Below are 18,950 nucleotides of genomic sequence, written 5' to 3'. Positions count from 1 at the left end.
TGGGATGCAGGCGTCTTTGGCTCGGCCAACATTTGTTGCCCATCTCTAACAACCGTTGAATGTTCTCAAAGGTGACTTGGTATCAAGTGCGTAAATTAAATGAATTTAAAAATCACACAACACCAGGTTATAGTCCAACAGGTTTATTTGGAAGTATAAGCTTTCAGGGCGCTGCTCCTTTGCAGGTAGCTAGTGGGGCAGGATCATGGGACACAGATTTTATAATAAAATTTCAAAGTGCCATACAGCTGATGTGAAGTATTGAACAAATCTAGATTGCTGTTAAGTCTTTAATCACTTAGAATGGGGATATAGGGTTCAATTGACTAATACCTGATGAAGGAGTGGCGCTCCAAAAGCTTATACTGCCAAATAAACCTGTTGGAATATAACCTGGTTTTGTGTGATTTTTAACTTTGTCCACCCCAGTCCAACTGGCATCCCCATATCAAATGAAATGAATTCTTGTTTGTATTCACAGTAGAGACCACAGACCATCTCCTCAGTCACAGCAACTGAGTTTCCGGTGTGGGGAAGATGGTAGCGACCCAGTACAAAGCCTGGCAACATTTTGAAGCTGATTTTTGAACCTTGTGTCTCTTCATGTCACAATTTGGATCCTCTGGGAATTAGCAGAAATCCAAATATATCATGAATTCTGACATTTAACAAGTATATTGGTGAGCTCCATTTTCCTTAGGTATTGAGTGAAACACATTCAACAGTTTAATTTAGGGTCACTAACATGTTGCCATTTTCAAGACATCTTAAATATGTCCTCAGCATCCTTAAGAGGTAATAGCACAAATTTAAATGGAATAAATATCACTTACCGTCGGAGAGCCGAAAGCCAGGTTGATGTTACTTTTCTCCTTTAAATCATCACAAAATATCGGATCAGACGTAATGCCATCTCCCAAAGGCTTCTGCGAAAAGCAGATTAGATGGATGTTGTCATCAGGATGACAACCACCTGCATACCGAGTCACTATTCAGGTGAATGTGCAAATATAAAAGTAGGTACATGGGAACACAACAAACAGCACATTCCCCTCCAAGCCACTCACCATCCTGATTTGGAAATTTATCGCCGTTCCTTCACTGTCACTGCATCAAAATCCTGGAATTGCCTCCCTAATAGCATCATAGGTCAACCTTCAACAGGTGGACTGCAGCAGCACAAGAGGGCAGTTCACCATCACCTTCTCAAGGGCAATAAGTGCTGGCCAACCAGCAACACCCATGTCCCATGAGTCAATTTTTAAAAAATGTATTGAAATGAGGTCATTGTGATAATTTTAACATTGGTTGACAGATCAGCCTTCTGTTATGACTTGTGTTCACAATCATCCAAAGTTACAATCACCCCAGTGACACCCATCCAATGTGATTCAGACTATTGTGAGAGCTGTCCAAAATGTGATGTGGGTTGTTATGTAAAGGCAAAAGGTTATATTCAAGGGAACATATGAGCTATATTTAAACAATGACAATCACATGGCTAAGACACTTTTCAACATGAAACTGAGCACAAAGACTGAGAAAGACCCATGTTTAATTCCTGGAATGTTAGCTGATCTTAGCTGGGTCACTGAGAAGAGCATTCATCTGCTCACTATAGAAAATGTGCTCAATTTGGAAAAAAATCAATTGGTTCTCACTCCTGCAGAATGGAGACCCTCCTGTTGGAAGAATTTTGTTTGATCACAGAATATAAATGTGGTTGGGTTTGTCAATGAGGCCGTCTATGGAGTCTACTGTTCAAGTTAGACTTATGGACAAAATTTAAATGTCATCCTTGCTGGCATGAAGTAGTGAATATATAAGATCCTTGTTAAATGTAGGAGAGTTTGGAGAATATATTGACATTTCTTGGCTTAGGAAGTCTTAAGTCAGTGATCAGGACTGGTTGGTTGTCAACTTTACATGTTTTACTCAGTTTTCTTATAATCTCCCAAATAGAAGCAAAATGTTCAGCAACGTTCAACCCACAGTCTGTTCTAAGAAATTTGATAAGCCTTGCTATTTCCAGGCTACTGTAGTATTCATCCATAAGGGGGAGATACAGCCTCCCAAGATTCCCACGCCAACTAACTGATCCCAGATGTCCACCTTACATTGTGTGTTGACTTGGTTAATAGACTAGTTACTGCTGTCACTCGAATTAGAAAATGGCAGGGCGCAGTGGAGTCAAACATCACCTCAGGATTTCTCCTGAAGGAGCATTGTGATTCTAAAGGCACAAGCTGCTCTTTCAGATCGCAGCAAAGTGATTTTCTCCTTTGCAAGGCTTTAAAATGAGTTCTGGCACTTTCGTCTGTAGATTGATTTCTGGAAGCCTACTTGCTTACAGTCAGCGTCATACTTGAGCTTCACCCTGTGGTGACAATATGTGAATTTACCTTGACAGAAATTAGGGAAAGGAGTAGGCCATTCATTCCCTTGAACCTGCTCTGCCATTTGATAAGGTGTTGGTTGATTTAGTTGTGGATTCAACTCTATTTTCTTATCTACCTCCTATAACCTTTGACTGCTTTGTCAAGCAATAATCTGTCTAACTCAGCCTTACAAAATATTCAATTATCCAGCATCCACTACTCTCTGTGGAAAAGAATTTCACACTCTCTCCTCATCCCAATGGGAGACCCATATCTTTAAGCTATGTTTACGAGTTCTCTCAACATCCTTTCAGCATCCATCCATTTGGATTAGAGTGTAGAATATCTAGGGTAATGACCAGGATAGGGAGCATATTCTAATCAAAACCAGGATGCCAATGTATTCGTTCAGAATAGATTGTGGAGATGAAAGCTTTGTTCACGAACGAACAAACATGCTAGAGAGAAAAGCAGAAAGGAATGGCAGAATCCAAAGGACAAGTAGTGAGTGAGTGAGTTGGTTGCTAGGATGGAGGATGGATAGGTAACTCATTAGATGCACCAGGCTAGTAGATAGGCAAATAGGGATAACCGGGCACCCGGAGTTGGTGTTTATAGAAGGCATCAGTTGGTGACAGAATGAGTCTTACAGAGAATTCTAAGAAAGGCCCAGGGCGTAGTTGTTGCTTTAATCCAAACAGCATTCATGTCTGGGATTAGGGCAGGTCAGTGAGAAGGCAGATAGTGGTCATGTCCAGATGGGATTTTAAAGATGCACAAAGCACCCAGTAGGAGAGATGTAAATGCTGCCTGATCACTGTGAGGTAGGAAAGAGGGAAGTAATACAGTAAGAACTGAGTGAAGCCAAAAGAAAGGGAGACAGACATAACAGAGAAGCTGCAACCAAACTGTGCACAGAAATAGATACATAGAGAACTCTGATGATACATTCATAACAGAGCTTAGAAGAGTCAGAAGATTTTGTCTCAAAAAAATCACAAAGTGTTACACTTGGTACATTGGGTACCCAAGAACCACGATATAACGTTACCATGTCTGATTAACCAACTGTCAGTGCACAGCTGCTAAACTAAAGCACACCACACAGCCAACTCCCAAACTCAACACACACTTTCCTTCCCAATGAGCCATTTTGCTGTCTTCATGGATAAAGAAAGCAATCTCTGACCTGGCCTGCATCATATAAAGCAACTGGTCTGTCCGAACGCTCCGATGGAGAATTCCCAGTGGAATTGTCTTTATCAAGTAATCCAATCTTTGAAAGCAGACATTATAAGCAAAAAACAGTAAACCTTGTGAATAATGCATATTGGTTTGACTTGCATTATTGGTCTTTTGCTGACTTTGCTGTTTGCAGTTGGAGGAACATTGGCAGATTATCTCCCACTAGTCCCTGCCTCAGTCACAACAGAACTGTGGTGTGGTACCCCTTCTGATACTTGCTTTGATCAATTAACCCCACACAAATGGAGACAGAATACCGATCGTTCTGCTCTCATGCAAGTTTGCTATAACGTGATTGACGAATTGGGGACAATGTACTGAACTTTCAGAGGAACTCCATAAGGACAGCTTGAAGAGTTCAGCACTTTTAACACTACGTTTGGAAAATCTCTATTTTTGCAAGATAAAACTATGATTACAAGATATAAACCAAATTGAAACACATTATTGTATCACTGGTATGTAATATCGTTACAATGAAACTAATACAAGGCGACATTGCTTCTTCCCCCAAACACAACATCAAAACTACCATGAAGTTGATCCCCACTAGACATTTTCCTTCATTACAAAGGGAAGACTACAGGGAACTGAACAACCCAATGAGCTGAAGGTTGCACTATAACAAAGCTTTGAAATGAAGGTCTTTTTACACGGTGTTCCAGTGTTAAGAGTGCATGAAAATAAATGCGTTTCTAAAACAGACTGTACCCAAAATCTAAAATGGGTTGGGCTGAATACCTTGCTGCCATCACGCATGAGATGATGCTCAGCTTCTGTTGGGAGACGGTATCCGCTGCCTTTCCACATACAAAATGCTTTTGCTTCATGATAGTTGACTTCTACTGGCCAGTCCCAGGGCATTGGGAGGATATCAAACATAGCTCTGTACCTGCAGGAATGAATGCAGATTGAATCTCCCGGAGTCTGACTTAATCTATTTAACATCTTCCCACCATTTCTTCATTCGCTTCTGAAAGCACTGATTCATTAGAGAACTGGTACCTCATTCAAATGACTATTCTTGTGACAGTAATCAGTACTGGGATAACTGGCTAATTCTCCTCTTCCTGACCTGAGAAATATTAAGGTCAATTCCCACTATTTTAACTGGGTACTGGCAATTTACTTAACCATTCAAGCTAAAATTTGGCCTTTCCTCTCAATCTCCTAAATCACCAAGGTAACTTTTCTGACTGGATGTACAATCAACAAGGAGCTGACCTCATGCACATCCTGTAATGACTGTCAGCAATGGTAAGATTTCTGCCTGGGAATAAGTGGAGACAGTGAGCAAATCACGCTTTCAGTGGATACACTGGATTCTGGCCAGGATTCAGTATCTCAATAATAACAATGGGCCAGATTTTCCCAGGAGTGGGAATCTCATAAAGATTGAAGAGGGGGGCTGGTTCTTAGGCCCCTGACAGTGTAGAGTTAGGGTCTGGGGGATGGAATGTTCTAAGGGAGCTAGAGGTTGGAGAGTGTGAGGCAAGTATGGGATCAGTTTAACAGTTACTCAGGAATTAGAATATGTATTTAATAGTCCAACTCTTCCTGAATTTTATTTAATTTCCATCAGAACCTTCTGTAGTTTCTGATTTAAAAGGATACGTTCAGATTTTTAAACATTCATTCATGGAATGGCCAGGCCAGCATTTAATACCCTAATTGCCCAGAAGACAGTTAAGAGTCAACTACATTGCTGTGGGTCTGGAGTCACATGTAGGCCAGACCAGGTAAGGACAGCAGTTTCCTTCCTTAAAGGGCATTAGTGAATCAGATGGGTTCCAGGCAAAGAGGAATTGTCCATTGGAAAATTAAATTTCCTGGACAATTTTTTTGGAGTGTGCTATGATGGAGATTCCTAATGGTCTCCAGATGCATTTCCCACAACCATCTGTCCAGCAGAAAATCCAGGCCACTAAATGGCAATACATGATAATAACTATATCCTTAAGGAGACTAGATAACAATATTTATTGACCTCTGGTTACACAGCACAGATTCATTCAGGAGTTTTAGATACGCCTGCACTCTTGCAGTTACCTGTACTCTGGCAATTCTTCCTCTTCAACGCCATTCAAACACCATCCGTTCTGATTGCCACTCGGAGGTTCTTCTGTGCAGCCTACTTCTCCAATGGTTTTAGTGGCTTTATCCGGTTGGCAATGTGAGTAACTTGCAAGGGCTGCTCCACAGCCAGACTTGCATCCTATGCAAAGTTAAATGTTAAAGCACTTAACTCCAGGGCCCTTATAGTTTATGCCATGAAAGTGATCTTTCTTATCCACTTTTCACCATTTTCCCTTCATGAGATTGCTAGCCTTTTGACAGAGCGACACAGGACTGGTCCTCACTGTGGAGTGCCAGGATACAGAGAATGCCACATGGATCAGCTTTGTTATGGCTTCCCAATCCTCATCCTGCAAGTGCCATCCTTGCCAAGATCAGCTCGGTCAGCAAAAACTGAGGATGACAATTGGAAGCCCCTGATCTTATGATTAGGAAACAGTAGCATGATGCTGTCACTGGCTCAGCTATTAGGAAACTGACTGCATTACAGGCAACCTTAAATTATTTGCCCTCCCCATGAGATAAACAGCATTGAAATAGCCCGTTGCTACCAGCAGGAATCAGATCTTGTTGGAACATGGAATGTTTTGCTGCAGAAAGTACATGAGATAAAGGCCATTGTGGGTGGCACGGTGGCACAGTGGTTAGCACTGTTGCCTCACAGCGCCAGAGACCCAGGTTCAATTCCCGCCTCAGGCGACTCTCTGTGTGGAGTTTGCACATTCTCCCCGTGTCTGTGTGGGTTTCTTCTGGGTGCTCCGGTTTCCTCCCATAGTCCAAAAAAAAATGTGCAGGTTAGGTGAATTGGCCATGCTAAACTGCCTGTAGTGTTAGGTGAAGGGGTAAATGTATTGGCGGGTTGGTGTAGACTTTTTGGGCTGAAGGGCCTGTTTCCACACTGTAAGTAATCTAATCTAAAAAACCATTACATCTTTCAAAGACTAATTTACGACATTTGGATGGGTATAGAAATAGGAAAGGTTTAGAAGGATATGGGCCAATCACAGGCAAATGGAATTAGCTTAGTTTGGGAAACTTGGTGGGCATGAATCAGTTGGACTGCAGGGTCTGATTTTATGCTGTATGACTCTATGACTCACAGACTCTAGAAGTATTTGAAACCGAGGAAGATAACCTTGTGGTTATGGGGCCAGAACTAGGCAGTGGGATTTGTTTTGGATTGTTGTAGCAACGAGTTGGCACAGAAACAATGACCAGGATAACCACCTTTTATCTGTGTGTTGGGCAACTACCATCTGATGGGGGAAGCCTGAGAAAATGTGAGCAGATAAGATAAAATAGACAGTGAATATCGATCAGTGATGAATGTACTGCAGGAGGGTGATCACTTACTGATCATATTGAAATTCTGGACATTAAAAAGCAACATGTAACAATAATGCCATTGATGTTTCTGGTTGAAAAGTGCTTTTAAATCTTTCTGAATTTATATTCGGACATGTTGTATCCTAGTAACACAGGTGCAGGCTGCACACTGATGTAATTCTCACAAAATGCACACAGATAATATTTACATACCTTGTTTTGTTAATATTCAAAGTGAAACCATACAATGCAAACCAAAAGCAGTCTCATGTCCTTCTTCCTACTATTTCAAGTATATTTTGAATATAGCTACTATCTCTCAGATGATAAAAGCAGATGAATATTGATTTGGTATCTAATTAAACAATAGAGGCATTGGTGCAACTTCATGATCCCGACAAACTGGCACATATTCAGCTGTATTATACTATCATTTCTATTCAGACTGCAATATTGTAACCTCAGTCTTTGCTCCATTCTCTGTCTTAGTGCGCATTCCCCGCAGTGAGGCTGGAATCATAGAATTTACCCTGATCATTCAACACAGTATACTGGTGACCAGTTACAGGTCATTTAATTTTTCAAATACAGCATCACTGGCAACTTCGTGCTCTGTTGAATACAGAACTAGACAGATTTGATTGTTCCAGCTTTTTTTTAATAATGAGTTAATTAAATACTGAATGCAATTTTTTTTCTCAACGCAGGAAATGCAAATTGCTTTGGGAGAGAGATTTCACAAATGAACCATTGATTCAGTCACCAGGGCTTGCATGGACATTGTGACAGATGACACAGGAAAACTACATGGGAAATGTTGATATAACTTAAAAATGATAAGTACTGACAAAATAATGTGGCTAAGAATTGCAACATAACAAAGCAAGGTGGCAGAAAACTTTCACCCTCCTACATATAATACATGTTTGGATGTATTTAGTTTAACAAAGTTTTGCATTCATTTTTGATACACCATTCAATTGCTTCACTGGACAGGGAATTCCACAGTAACTTCTTCACCCAAAAGGTTGTGAATTTGTGAATGTTTTTAAGTCAACGATAGATTTTTGAACAGTGAAGGAGTTAAGGGTTATGGTGAGTGGGCGGGTAAGTGGAGCTGATCCATGAAAAGATCAGCCATGATCTTATTGAACGGCAGAGCTGGCTCGACAGGCCAGGTGGCCTACTCCTGCTCCTATTTATTATGTTCTTATTCCCTTTAAATAATCACGCTTTGTTCTCCTTCAGAATTCGATTGAACTTTCTGCCATTTCTAGAATTTTCTACTTGTATCAGGGGCTTGGTTTTTCTATCTTCTGCCAGAAGAATGACATCAATGTTTAACTTGCACCTACGATCCAAGGATACAAGACCGTGAATTCAGAAATATTTAAAAGTACTTTCCAAACAGAAGTACTGATGAGATTACCGTTAAACAATTCCTTGGATAATGAGGACCACTGTAAAATTTCTGGGCTTGGGATCTGCCTCTTGATGGTGTTCAAATGATTTTTTGGAATTCAAGGGAATATATCAGATTATTGTGGGAAATGGTTACTGAAAAAAACTAGTGGCTTATACCTTTTGTACAGACCCAGAATGTAGGATGATGAGCCTGGCGGAATTTCCTCCACTCCCAGCCTTCCTTGGTCCAGTAAACCTTCTTTCCATATCCTCCAGCCTGTACAAACTTCAGATATTCCCCATTCATTATTAGGTATTTGCTGGCTTCAAAATCTGGAACACTACAGGATTGCATTAGAAATCAGTTACAACAACAATAACCCATATTTATATAGTGCCTTTAATGTATAATGCCCAAAGGTTAAAGAAAGAATCTGCATTTATATGGTCTCTCTGAAATTTCACTCAGCATGAGCCAATGGTGGGCAGGTTGTTGGAGGGGATTCTGAGGAAAACAATTGACATGTATTTGGAAAGGCAAGGACTGATTATGGAGAGTCAACATGCCTCCGTGTGTGGGAAATTGTTAAGAGTGTGGTGCTGGAAAAGCACAGCAGGTCAGGCAGCATCGAAGGAGCAGGAAAATTGACATTTCGTGCAAAAGCCCTTCACTAGGAATGAGGCTGGGAGCCTTGGAGATAAATGGGAGGGAGGGTGTGGCTGTGGTTAAGGTAACTGAGAGTGCAATAGGTGGATGGAGGTAGGAGTGAAGGTGATAGGTCGGATGGGAGGGTGGAGCGGATAGGTGGGAAGGAAGATGGACAGATGGGACAGGTCATGAGGACGGTGTTGAGCTGGAAGGGTGGAACTGGGGTAACGTGGGGGAGGGGAAATGAGGAATCTGGTGAAATCCACATTGATGCGCTGGGGTTGGAGGGTCCCGAGTCGGAAGGAGAGGCATTTTTCCTCCAGGCACCGGATGGTGAGGGAGCGGCGATGGAGGAGGCATGTCGTTGGCTGAGTGGAAGGGGGAGTTGAAGTGTTTGGCCACGGGGCAGCGGGTTGTGTGGTGCAAGTGTTCTGGACATGATCTCTGAAACGCTCTGCGAGTAAGCGCCCGGTCTCCTCAATGTAGAGGAGACCACATCGGGAGCAACGGATACAGTAAATGACATTGGTGGATGTGCAGGTGAAACTTTGATGGATGTGGAAGGCTCCTTTGGGGCCTTGGATGGAGGTGAGGGAGGAGGTGTGGCCTCAGGTTTTGCAATTCCTGCGGTGGCAGGGGAAGGTGCCGGGGGAGGGTGGGTTGTTGGGGGGCGTGTTCGCGGAGGGAACGGTCTTTACAGAAAGCGGATAGGGGTGAGGAGGGAAATATATCTGTCGTGGTGGCGTCCATTTGTAGGTGGTCCAAAATGGCGGAGGATGTATTTGGAAATTGGCGGGGTGGAAGGTGAGGACCGGGGATTCTGTCCTTGTTGTGGTTGGAGGGTTGGGGTTCAAGGGCGGAGGTGCGGGACGTGGATGAGATGTGTTGGAGGGCATCATCAACCACCCGGGAGGGGAAATTGTGGTCATTCAAGAAGGAGGCAATCTGATGTGTTCTGTGGTGGAACTGGTCCTCCTGGGAGCAGATGCGGCAGAGGCGGAGGAATTGGGAATAAGGGATAGCATTTTTGCAAGAGGCAGTGTGGGAGGAGGTGTAATCCAGGTAGCTGTGGGAGTCAGTGGGTTTGCAGCAAATGTCAGTGTTGAGTCGGTCAGCATTGATGGAGATGGAGAGATTCAGGCAGGGGAGAGAGGTATCAGACATGGTCCAGGTGAATTTAAGTACCCCTTTTCCATTACACACTTCTAGATCTAAAATGGTGTTTCCTCTAGTTGGCTATTCAATTGGATACAAAATTGGCTTGAGTGCAGGAGACAGAGGATGATGGTAGAGGTTGCTTTTCGGACTGGAGGCCTGTAACCAGGGGGTGTGCCACAAGGATCAGAGCTGGGTCCACTGCTTCTTGTCATTTATATAAATTACTTGGATGTGAATCTAAGAGGTATTGTTAGTATGTTTGCAGATGACACCAAAATTGGTGGTGTAGTGGACAGTGAAGGTTATCTCAGCGTGCAACTGGACATTGATCAGATGGGCCATTGAGCCGAGGAGTGGCAGGATGGAGTTTAATTTAGATAAATGTGAAGTGTGGCATTTTGGGAAGACAATCCAGGGCAGGAATTATACAATTAATGATACGGCCCTGGGGAGTGTTGCCAAATAATGTGATCTAGAGGTACAAGTACATAGTTTCTTGAACGGGGAGTCACAGGTAGGCAGGATGGTGAAAAAGGCATTTGGGATACTTACCTTCATTGGTTAAAATATTGATTTAGGAGTTGGGACTTCATGTTGAGACTGTAGAGGTCATTGGTGAGATCACTTTCAGAACATCGCATACAGTTCTGGTCACCCTTCTACAGGAAAGATGTTGTCAAACTTGAGAGAGTGCAGAAAAGATTTAGAAGGATGTTGCCAGGGCTGGAGAGTTTGCGGAGAGGCTGAATAGAGTCATAGAGTCATAGAGATGTACAGCATGGAAACAGACCCTTCGGTCCAACCCGTCCATGCTGACCAGATATCCCAACCCAATCTAGTCCCACCTGCCAGCACCTGGCCCATATCCCTCCAAACCCTTCCTATTCATATACCCATCCAAATGCCTCTTAAATGTTGCAATTGTACCATCCTCCACCACATCCTCTGGCAGCTCATTCCATACATGTACCACCCTCTGTGTGAAAAAGTTGCCCCTTAGGTCTCTTTTATATTTTTCCCCTCTCACCCTAAACCTATGCCCTCTAGTCCTGGACTCCCCGACCCCAGGGAAAAGACTTTGCCTATTTATCCTATCCATGACCCTCATAATTTTGTAAACCTCTATAAGGTCACCCCTCAACCTCCGACACTCCAGGGAAAACAGCCCCAGCCTGTTCAGCCTCTCCCTGTTGCTCAGATCCTCCAACCCTGGCAACATCCTTGTAACTCTTTTCTGAACCCTTTCAAGTTTCACAACATCTTTCCGATAGGAAGGAGACCAAAATTGCATGCAATATTCCAACAATGGCCTAACCAATGTCCTGTACAGCCGCAACATGACCTCTCAACTCCTGTACTCAATACTCTGACCAATAAAAGAAAGCATACCAAACGCCTTCTTCACTATCCTATCTACCTGCGACTCCACTTTCAAGGAGCTATGAACCTGCACTCCAAGGTCTCTTTGTTTAGCAACACTCTGTAGGACCTTACCATTAAGTGTATAAGTCCTGCTAAGATTTGCTTTCCTAAAATGTAGCACCTCGCATTTATCTGAATTCCATCTGCCACTTCTCAGCCCATTGGCCCATCTGGTCCAGATCCTGTTGTAATCTGAGGTAACCCTCTTCACTGTCCACTACACCTCCAATTTTGATGTCATCTGCAAACTTACTAACTGTACCTCTTATGCTCGCATCCAAATCATTTATGTAAATGACAAAAAGTAGAGGGCCCAGCACCGATCCTTGTGGCACTCCACTGGTCACAGGCCTCCAGTCTGAAAAACAACCCTCCACCACCACCCTCTGTTTTCTACCTTTGAGCCAGCTCTGTATCCAAACGGCTAGTTCTCCCTGTGTTCCATGAGATCTGGCTGAATAGGCTGGGGCTGTTTTGCTCCTGGAGTGTTGCAGGCTGAGAGATGACCTTATTGAGATTTATAAAATCATAAGGGGCATCTGAATGGGGATATGATAGGAACAGTTTAGAGGGATATGGGCCAAATGGAGGGAAATCGGACTAGGTCAGATTGAATGAAGATTTGAAGGAAATTGGGATTAGTAAGAAGATTATATGGGAGAAGGTAATGGTGTTGAAAGGTAATAAATCACCAGGATCCAATGGTCCACATTGCTGTGAGCTGCAGGAGGTGGCTCTAAAGATAGTTGACACATTGGCGATTATCTTTCAAAATTTTTTCAACAAAATGTACATTTGAAAATATTGTGCTCACTCATTCCTAATGGTCCTTTTTCCATTACACACTTCTAGACCTAAAATGGTGTATCCTCGAGTTGGCTCCTTAATATTTTGTTCCAGAAAACCATCCTTAACACAATCGAGAAACCTATCCCTCAAGCTTTAATACTCAATTGGTTTACCCAGTCCCTATGCAGATTAGAACCACCTATGATTACTGTGCTTGTCCATGCTACATGCTTCTCTGGACTTCGGATTTCTATCATGCCCCTCAATGCCACTATTATTCAGTAGCCCATAAAGAACTCCAGACACTGCCATATGCCCATTGCCATTTCTTAGCTCCACTTGTTGGGTTCGGGAATTTAGCTGGACTCCCCCAACTGCAGGGGCCATCAACTACACTCACTGACACTGACAGGGCTGGATGACAACAACTATTCATTAACACGGAGAGGTTTCATCTCAGTCTAGGTGATCTGAGATCATTATTGCCACTTGCTGCAGCTTTGTGCCCACTCTTGCATCCTGGGGACCTCTGCGTTTGAGGGTCCTGGTGCCTTACAAGGCTGGTTACTGGAGATAAGGGCTACCCACTGTAACGATGACTGATGATTCCATTGCACAATGCAGACTGCAGATTCGATGCTGCCTGTGCAGTGAGTAGGATGGTGGTGGAGTAGATGACAGGGCTGCTGATTGGAACAGTCTGGAAGGGCCCTGCAGTACAGTCTGGACAGCGTGTGTCACACCGCCCGGGGCATGCTGCGCTCTGCATGATTGCAGCAGGGACTGAGGTGATGTGGTGAGGAACTGGGGAAATGGGAGCACTCTCCCAAGGAGGAGGACAAGCACACTGGGGAGAAGGAAGCAGTCCTTGTCCATGAGAGAGCTCAGTTGCCTTGAACATTACAAATGTCATTGACAATCAATTCCTGTAAATGAGAACTGGGTGTAGCAGACCATTGTGGACTGCAAAACAGTTATTGGACATAATCACAGCAATTGACTGGAATTGTTGAGGCAAACGTCAGCCCCTATCGGTTTTATTTGTGGCTGCTTTATCTTTTGCTTTCTGTAAGTAAATGTTCATGTTTAAATTAGTGTTGCTTGCCTGTATGTGACGTACTCCTATTGGTCAATAATAAACTGTGTGTGTAACTGGGAGTACTGGGGACAGGATAGTGCTGACCATTCAGATGGGATGCAGTCACTGACAGATAAATTGTGTGGTGTACTGGTTAAGCAGCAACTTGAGTGAGAGGGTTATACTTGTGAGGGAATGATCTTGTTGCTGAGGGGCAAGGTTGGATTGCCAACATTTACCAGGGAGCAGAGTGGCCTTTCAAAGATGGCGTGGGTTCAAGGGCTACTAGTCTTCTGGTGGATATCCATCGAATGGTGAATTATTCTGGGAAGGATAAGTGGTAAAGTGGGGTCAGATTCAGATGGAACATCACCATTGTGCAGAATAATGTAGTGAGTTTGATAAAAGTACGGTTAGAGAACCCACATGAATAATGCAGTGAGTTTGATAAGGGTATGGTTAGAGAGCTCACCAGGCTAATATTGTGAGTTTGATAAAGGTATGGTTAGAGAGCTCACCAGACTAATGCAGTGAGTTTGATAAAGGTACGGTTAGAGAGCTCACCAGACTAATGCAGTGAGTTTGACAAAGGTACGGTTAGAGAGCTCACCAGACTGATGTAGTAAGTTTGATAAAGGTATGGTTAGAGAACTCACTAGACTAATGTAGTGAGTTTGATAAAGGTACAGTTAGAGAGCTCACCAGACTAATGTAGTGAGTTGATAAAGGTACAGTTAGAAAGCTCACCAGGCTAATGCAGGGAATTTGATAAAGGTATGGTTAGAGAGCTCACATGAATAATGCAGTGAGTTTAATAAAAGTACGGTTAGAGAGCTCACCAGACTAATGTAGTGAGTTTGATACAGGTATGATTAGAGAGCTCACCAGACTAATGCAGTGAGTTTGATAAGGGTATGGTTAGAGAGCTCACCAGACTAATGTAGTGAGTTTGATAAAGATATGGTTAGAGAGCTCACATGAATAAGGCAGTGAGTTTGATAAAGGTACAGTTAGAGAACTCACAAGACTAATGTAGTGAGATTGATAAAGATAGGGTTAGAGAGCTCACATGAATAATGCAGTGAGTTTGATAAAGGTAGGGTTAGAGAGCTCACATGAATAATGCAGTGAGTTTGATAAAGGTGCGGTTAGAGAGCTCACAGGAATAATGTAGTGAGTTTGATAAAGGTACGGTTAGAGAGCTCACATGAATAATGCAGTGTGTTTGATTAAGGTACGGTTAGAGAGCTCACCAGACTAATGTAGTGAGTTTGATAAAGGTACGGTTAGAGAGCTCACTAGACTAATGTAGTGAGTTTGATAAAGATACGGTTAGAGAGCTCACAAGAATAATGCAGTGAGTTTGATAAATGTATGGTTAGAGAGCTCACCAGACTAATGCAGTGAGTTTGATAAAGGTACGGTTAGAGAACTCACGAGACTAATGCAGTGAGTTTGATAAAGGTACAGTTAGAGAACTCACTAGACTAATGTAGTGAGTTTGATAAAGGTATGGTTAGAGAACTCACCAGACAAATGTAGTGAGTTGATAAAGGTACAGTTAGAGAGCTCACCAGGCTAATGCAGTGAGTTTGATAAAGGTATGGTTAGAGAGCTCACATGAATAGTGCAGTGAGTTTAATAAAAGTACGGTTAGAGAGCTCACTAGACTAATGTAGTGAGTTTGATAAAGGTACGGTTAGAGAGCTCACCAAACTAATGCAGTGAGTTTGATAAAGGTATGGTTAGAGAGCTCACTAGACTAATGTAGTGAGTTTGATAAAGGTACGGTTAGAGAGCTCACCAAACTAATGCAGTGAGTTTGATAAAGGTTTGGTTAGAGAGCTCACCAGACTAATGCAGTGAGTTTGATAAAGGTATGGTTAGAGAGCTCACTAGGCTAATGTAGTGAGTTTGATAAAGATATGGTTAGAGAGCTCACCAGACTAATGTATTGAGTTTGATAAAGGTACGGTTAGAGAGCTCACCAGACTAATGTAGTGAGATTGATAAAGGTATGGTTAGAGAGCTCACTAGACTAATGTAGTGAGTTTGATAAAGATATGGTTAGAGAGCTCACCAGACTAATGTAGTGAGATTGATAAAGGAATGGTTAGAGAGCTCACTAGACTAATGTAGCGAGTTTGATAAAGATATGGTTAGAGTGCACACATGAATAAGGCAGTGAGTTTGATAAAGGTATGGTTAGAGAACTCACGAGACGAATGTAGTGAGTTTGATAAAGTTACGGTTAGAGAGCTCACCAGACTAATGCAGTGAGTTTGATAAAGGTATGGTTAGAGAGCTCACATGAATAATGCAGTGAGTTTAATAAAAGTACGGTTAGAGAGCTCACTAGACTAATGTAGCGAATTTGATAAAGATATGGTTAGAGAGCTCACAAGACTAATGTAGTGAGTTTGATAAAGGTACGGTTAGAGAACTCACGAGACGAATGTAGTGAGTTTGATAAAGGTACGGTTAGAGAGCTCACCAGACTAATGCAGTGAGTTTGATACAGGTATGATTAGAGAGCTCACCAGACTAATGTAGTGAGTTTGATACAGGTATGATTAGAGAGCTCACCAGACTAATGCAGTGAGTTTGATAAGGGTATGGTTAGAGAGCTCGCCAGACTAATGTAGTGAGTTTGATAAATGTATGGTTAGAGTGCTCACATGAATAATGCAGTGAGTTTAATAAAAGTACGGTTAGAGAGCTCACTAGGCTAATGTAGTGAGTTTGATAAAGATACGGTTAGAGAGCTCACATGAATAAGGCAGTGAGTTTGATAAAGGTATGGTTAGAGAGCTCACGAGACTAATGCAGTGAGTTTGATAAAGGTACGGTTAATGAGTTCACCAAACTAATGTAGTGAGTTTGATAAAGGTATGGTTAGAGGGCTCACCAGACTAATGTAGTGAGTTTGATAAAGGTACAGTTAGAGAGCTCACCAGACTAATGCAGTGAGTTTGATACAGGCATGATTAGAGTGCTCACCAGACTAATGCAGTGAGTTTGATAAGGGTATGGTTAGAGAGCTCACCAGACTAATGTAGTGAGTTTGATAAAGATATGGTTAGAGAGCTCACATGAATAAGGCAGTGAGTTTGATAAAGGTACAGTTAGAGAACTCACAAGACTAATGTAGTGAGATTGATAAAGATAGGATTAGAGAGCTCACATGAATAATACAGTGAGTTTGATAAAGGTACGGTTAGAGAGGTCACTAGACGAATGTAGTGAGATTGATAAAGGTAGGGTTAGAGAGCTCACAAGAATATTGCAGTGAGTTTGATAAAGGTGCGGTTAGAGAGCTCACAGGAATAATGTAGTGAGTTTGATAAAGATACGGTTAGAGAGCTCACATGAATAATGCAGTGTGTTTGATTAAGGTATGGTTAGAGAGCTCACCAGACTAATGTAGTGAGTTTGATAAAGGTACGGTTAGAGAGCTCACTAGACTAATGTAGTGAGTTTGATAAAGAAACGGTTAGAGAGCTCACATGAATAATGCAGTGAGTTTGATAAGTGTATGGTTAGAGAGCTCACCAGACTAATGCAGTGAGTTTGATAAAGGTACGGTTAGAGAACTCACTAGACAAATGCAGTGAGGTTGATAAAGGTACAGTTAGAGAACTCACTAGACTAATGTAGTGAGTTTGATAAAGGTATGGTTACAGAGCTCACCAGACTAATGTAGTGAGTTTGATAAAGATACAGTTAGAGAGCTCACATGAATAATGCAGTGAGTTTGATAAATGTATGGTTAGAGAGCTCACTAGACTAATGCAGTGAGATTGATAAAGGTATGGTTACAGAGCTCACCAGACTAATGTCGTGAGTTTGATAAAGATACAGTTAGAGAGCTCACATGAATAATGCAGTGAGTTTGATAAAGATATGGTTAGAGAGCTCACCAGACTAATGTAGTAAGTTTGATAAAGGTACAGTTAGAGAACTCACTGGACTAATGTAGTGAGATTGATAAAGATATGGTTAGTGAGCTCACCAGACTAATGCAGTGAGTTTGATAAAGGTATGGTTAGAGAGCTCACATGAATAATGCAGTGAGTTTGATAAAGGTAAGGTTAGAGAACTCACGAGACTAATGTAGTGAGTTTGATAAAGGTATGGTTAGAGAGCTCACATGAATAATGCAGTGAGTTTGATAAGGTATGGTTAGAGAACTCACGAGACTAATGTAGTGAGTTTGATAAAGGTATGGTTAGAGAGCTCACATGAATAATGCAGTGAGATTGATAAAGGTATGGTTAGAGAACTCACGAGACTAATGTAGTGAGTTTGATAAAGGTATGGTTAGAGAGCTCACTAGACTAATGTAGTGAGTTTGATCAGGGTACGGTTCGAGAACTCACTGGACTAATGTAGTGAGTTTGATAAAGGTACGATTATAGAACTCACTAGACTAATGTAGTGAGTTTGATAAGGGTACGGTTAGAGAACTCACTAGACTAATTTAGTGAGTTTGATAAAGGTACGGTTAGAGAGCGCACCAGATTAATGCAGTGAGTTTGATAAAGGTATGGTTAGAGAGCTCACCAGACTAATGCAGTGAGATTAATAAAGGTACGGTTAGAGAGCTCACCACACTAACGTAGTGAGTTTGATAAAGGTACGGTTAGAGAGCTCACCAGACTAATGTAGTGAGTTTGATAAAGGTACGGTTAGAGAGCTCACCAGACTAATGCAGTGAGATTGATAAGGGTACGGTTAGAGAACTCACCAGACTAATGTAGTGAGATTGATAAGGGTACGGTTAGAGAGCTCACCAGACTAATGCAGTGAGTTTAATAAACGTACGGTTAGAGAGCTCACTAGACTAATTTAGAGAGTTTGATAAAGGTATGGTTAGAGAGCTCACATGAATAATGCAGTGAGTTTGATAAAGGTATGGTTAGAGAGCTCACCAGACTAATGTAGTGAGTTTGATAAATGTACGGTTAGAGATCTCACTAGACTAATGTAGTGAGTTTGATAAAGGTACGGTTAGAGAGCTCACATGAATAATGCAGTGAGTTTGATAAAGGTAAGGTTAGAGAGCTCACCAGACTAATGTAGTGAGTTTGATAAAGATACGGTTAGAGAGCTCACGAGACTAATATAGTGAGATTGATAAAGGTATGGTTAGAGAGCTCACTAGACTAATGTAGTGAGTTTGATAAAGGTATGGTTAGAGAGCTCACTAGACTAATGTAGTGAGTTTGATAAAGGTATGGTTAGAGAGCTCACTAGACTAATGCAGTGAGTTTGATAAAGGTATGGTCAGAGAGCTCACCAGACTAATGCAATGAGTTTGATAAAGGTACGATTAGAGAGCTCACCAGAGTAATGTAGTGAGTTTGATAAAGGTACGGTTAGAGAATTCACGAGACAATGTAATGAGTTTGATAAAGATACGGTT

The 18,950-nt window shown here is 42.0% G+C and overlaps 1 protein-coding gene across 2 annotated transcripts in view; it reads right to left on the bottom strand.

Moving 5' to 3' along the window:
- The window catches only part of LOC122554494 (uncharacterized), a 75,348-nt gene that overhangs the window by 29,145 nt on the left and 27,253 nt on the right, over nucleotides 1-18,950 (bottom strand). For both annotated transcript variants that reach the window (XR_006313007.2, XM_043699615.2), the window contains exons 8-11: nucleotides 8,607-8,770; nucleotides 5,673-5,838; nucleotides 4,365-4,515; nucleotides 834-926 (exon numbers count right to left, since the gene is read on the bottom strand). Coding sequence is in view for 1 of the 2 variants with exons in the window: in XM_043699615.2 (XP_043555550.2) it covers nucleotides 834-926; nucleotides 4,365-4,515; nucleotides 5,673-5,838; nucleotides 8,607-8,770 (574 nt within the window). In the remaining variant the exon portion in view is untranslated. The remainder of the gene's footprint in view (nucleotides 1-833; nucleotides 927-4,364; nucleotides 4,516-5,672; nucleotides 5,839-8,606; nucleotides 8,771-18,950) is intronic.

The sequence above is a fragment of the Chiloscyllium plagiosum genome, unplaced genomic scaffold (genome assembly GCF_037043375.1).
Source record: "Chiloscyllium plagiosum isolate Xiang-an unplaced genomic scaffold, Cpla_swu_hap1 HiC_scaffold_9, whole genome shotgun sequence".
Taxonomy (NCBI): domain Eukaryota; kingdom Metazoa; phylum Chordata; class Chondrichthyes; order Orectolobiformes; family Hemiscylliidae; genus Chiloscyllium; species Chiloscyllium plagiosum.
The sequence above is the reverse complement of the archived record's forward strand: the minus strand, read 5'-3'. Positions and strand labels throughout refer to the sequence as shown.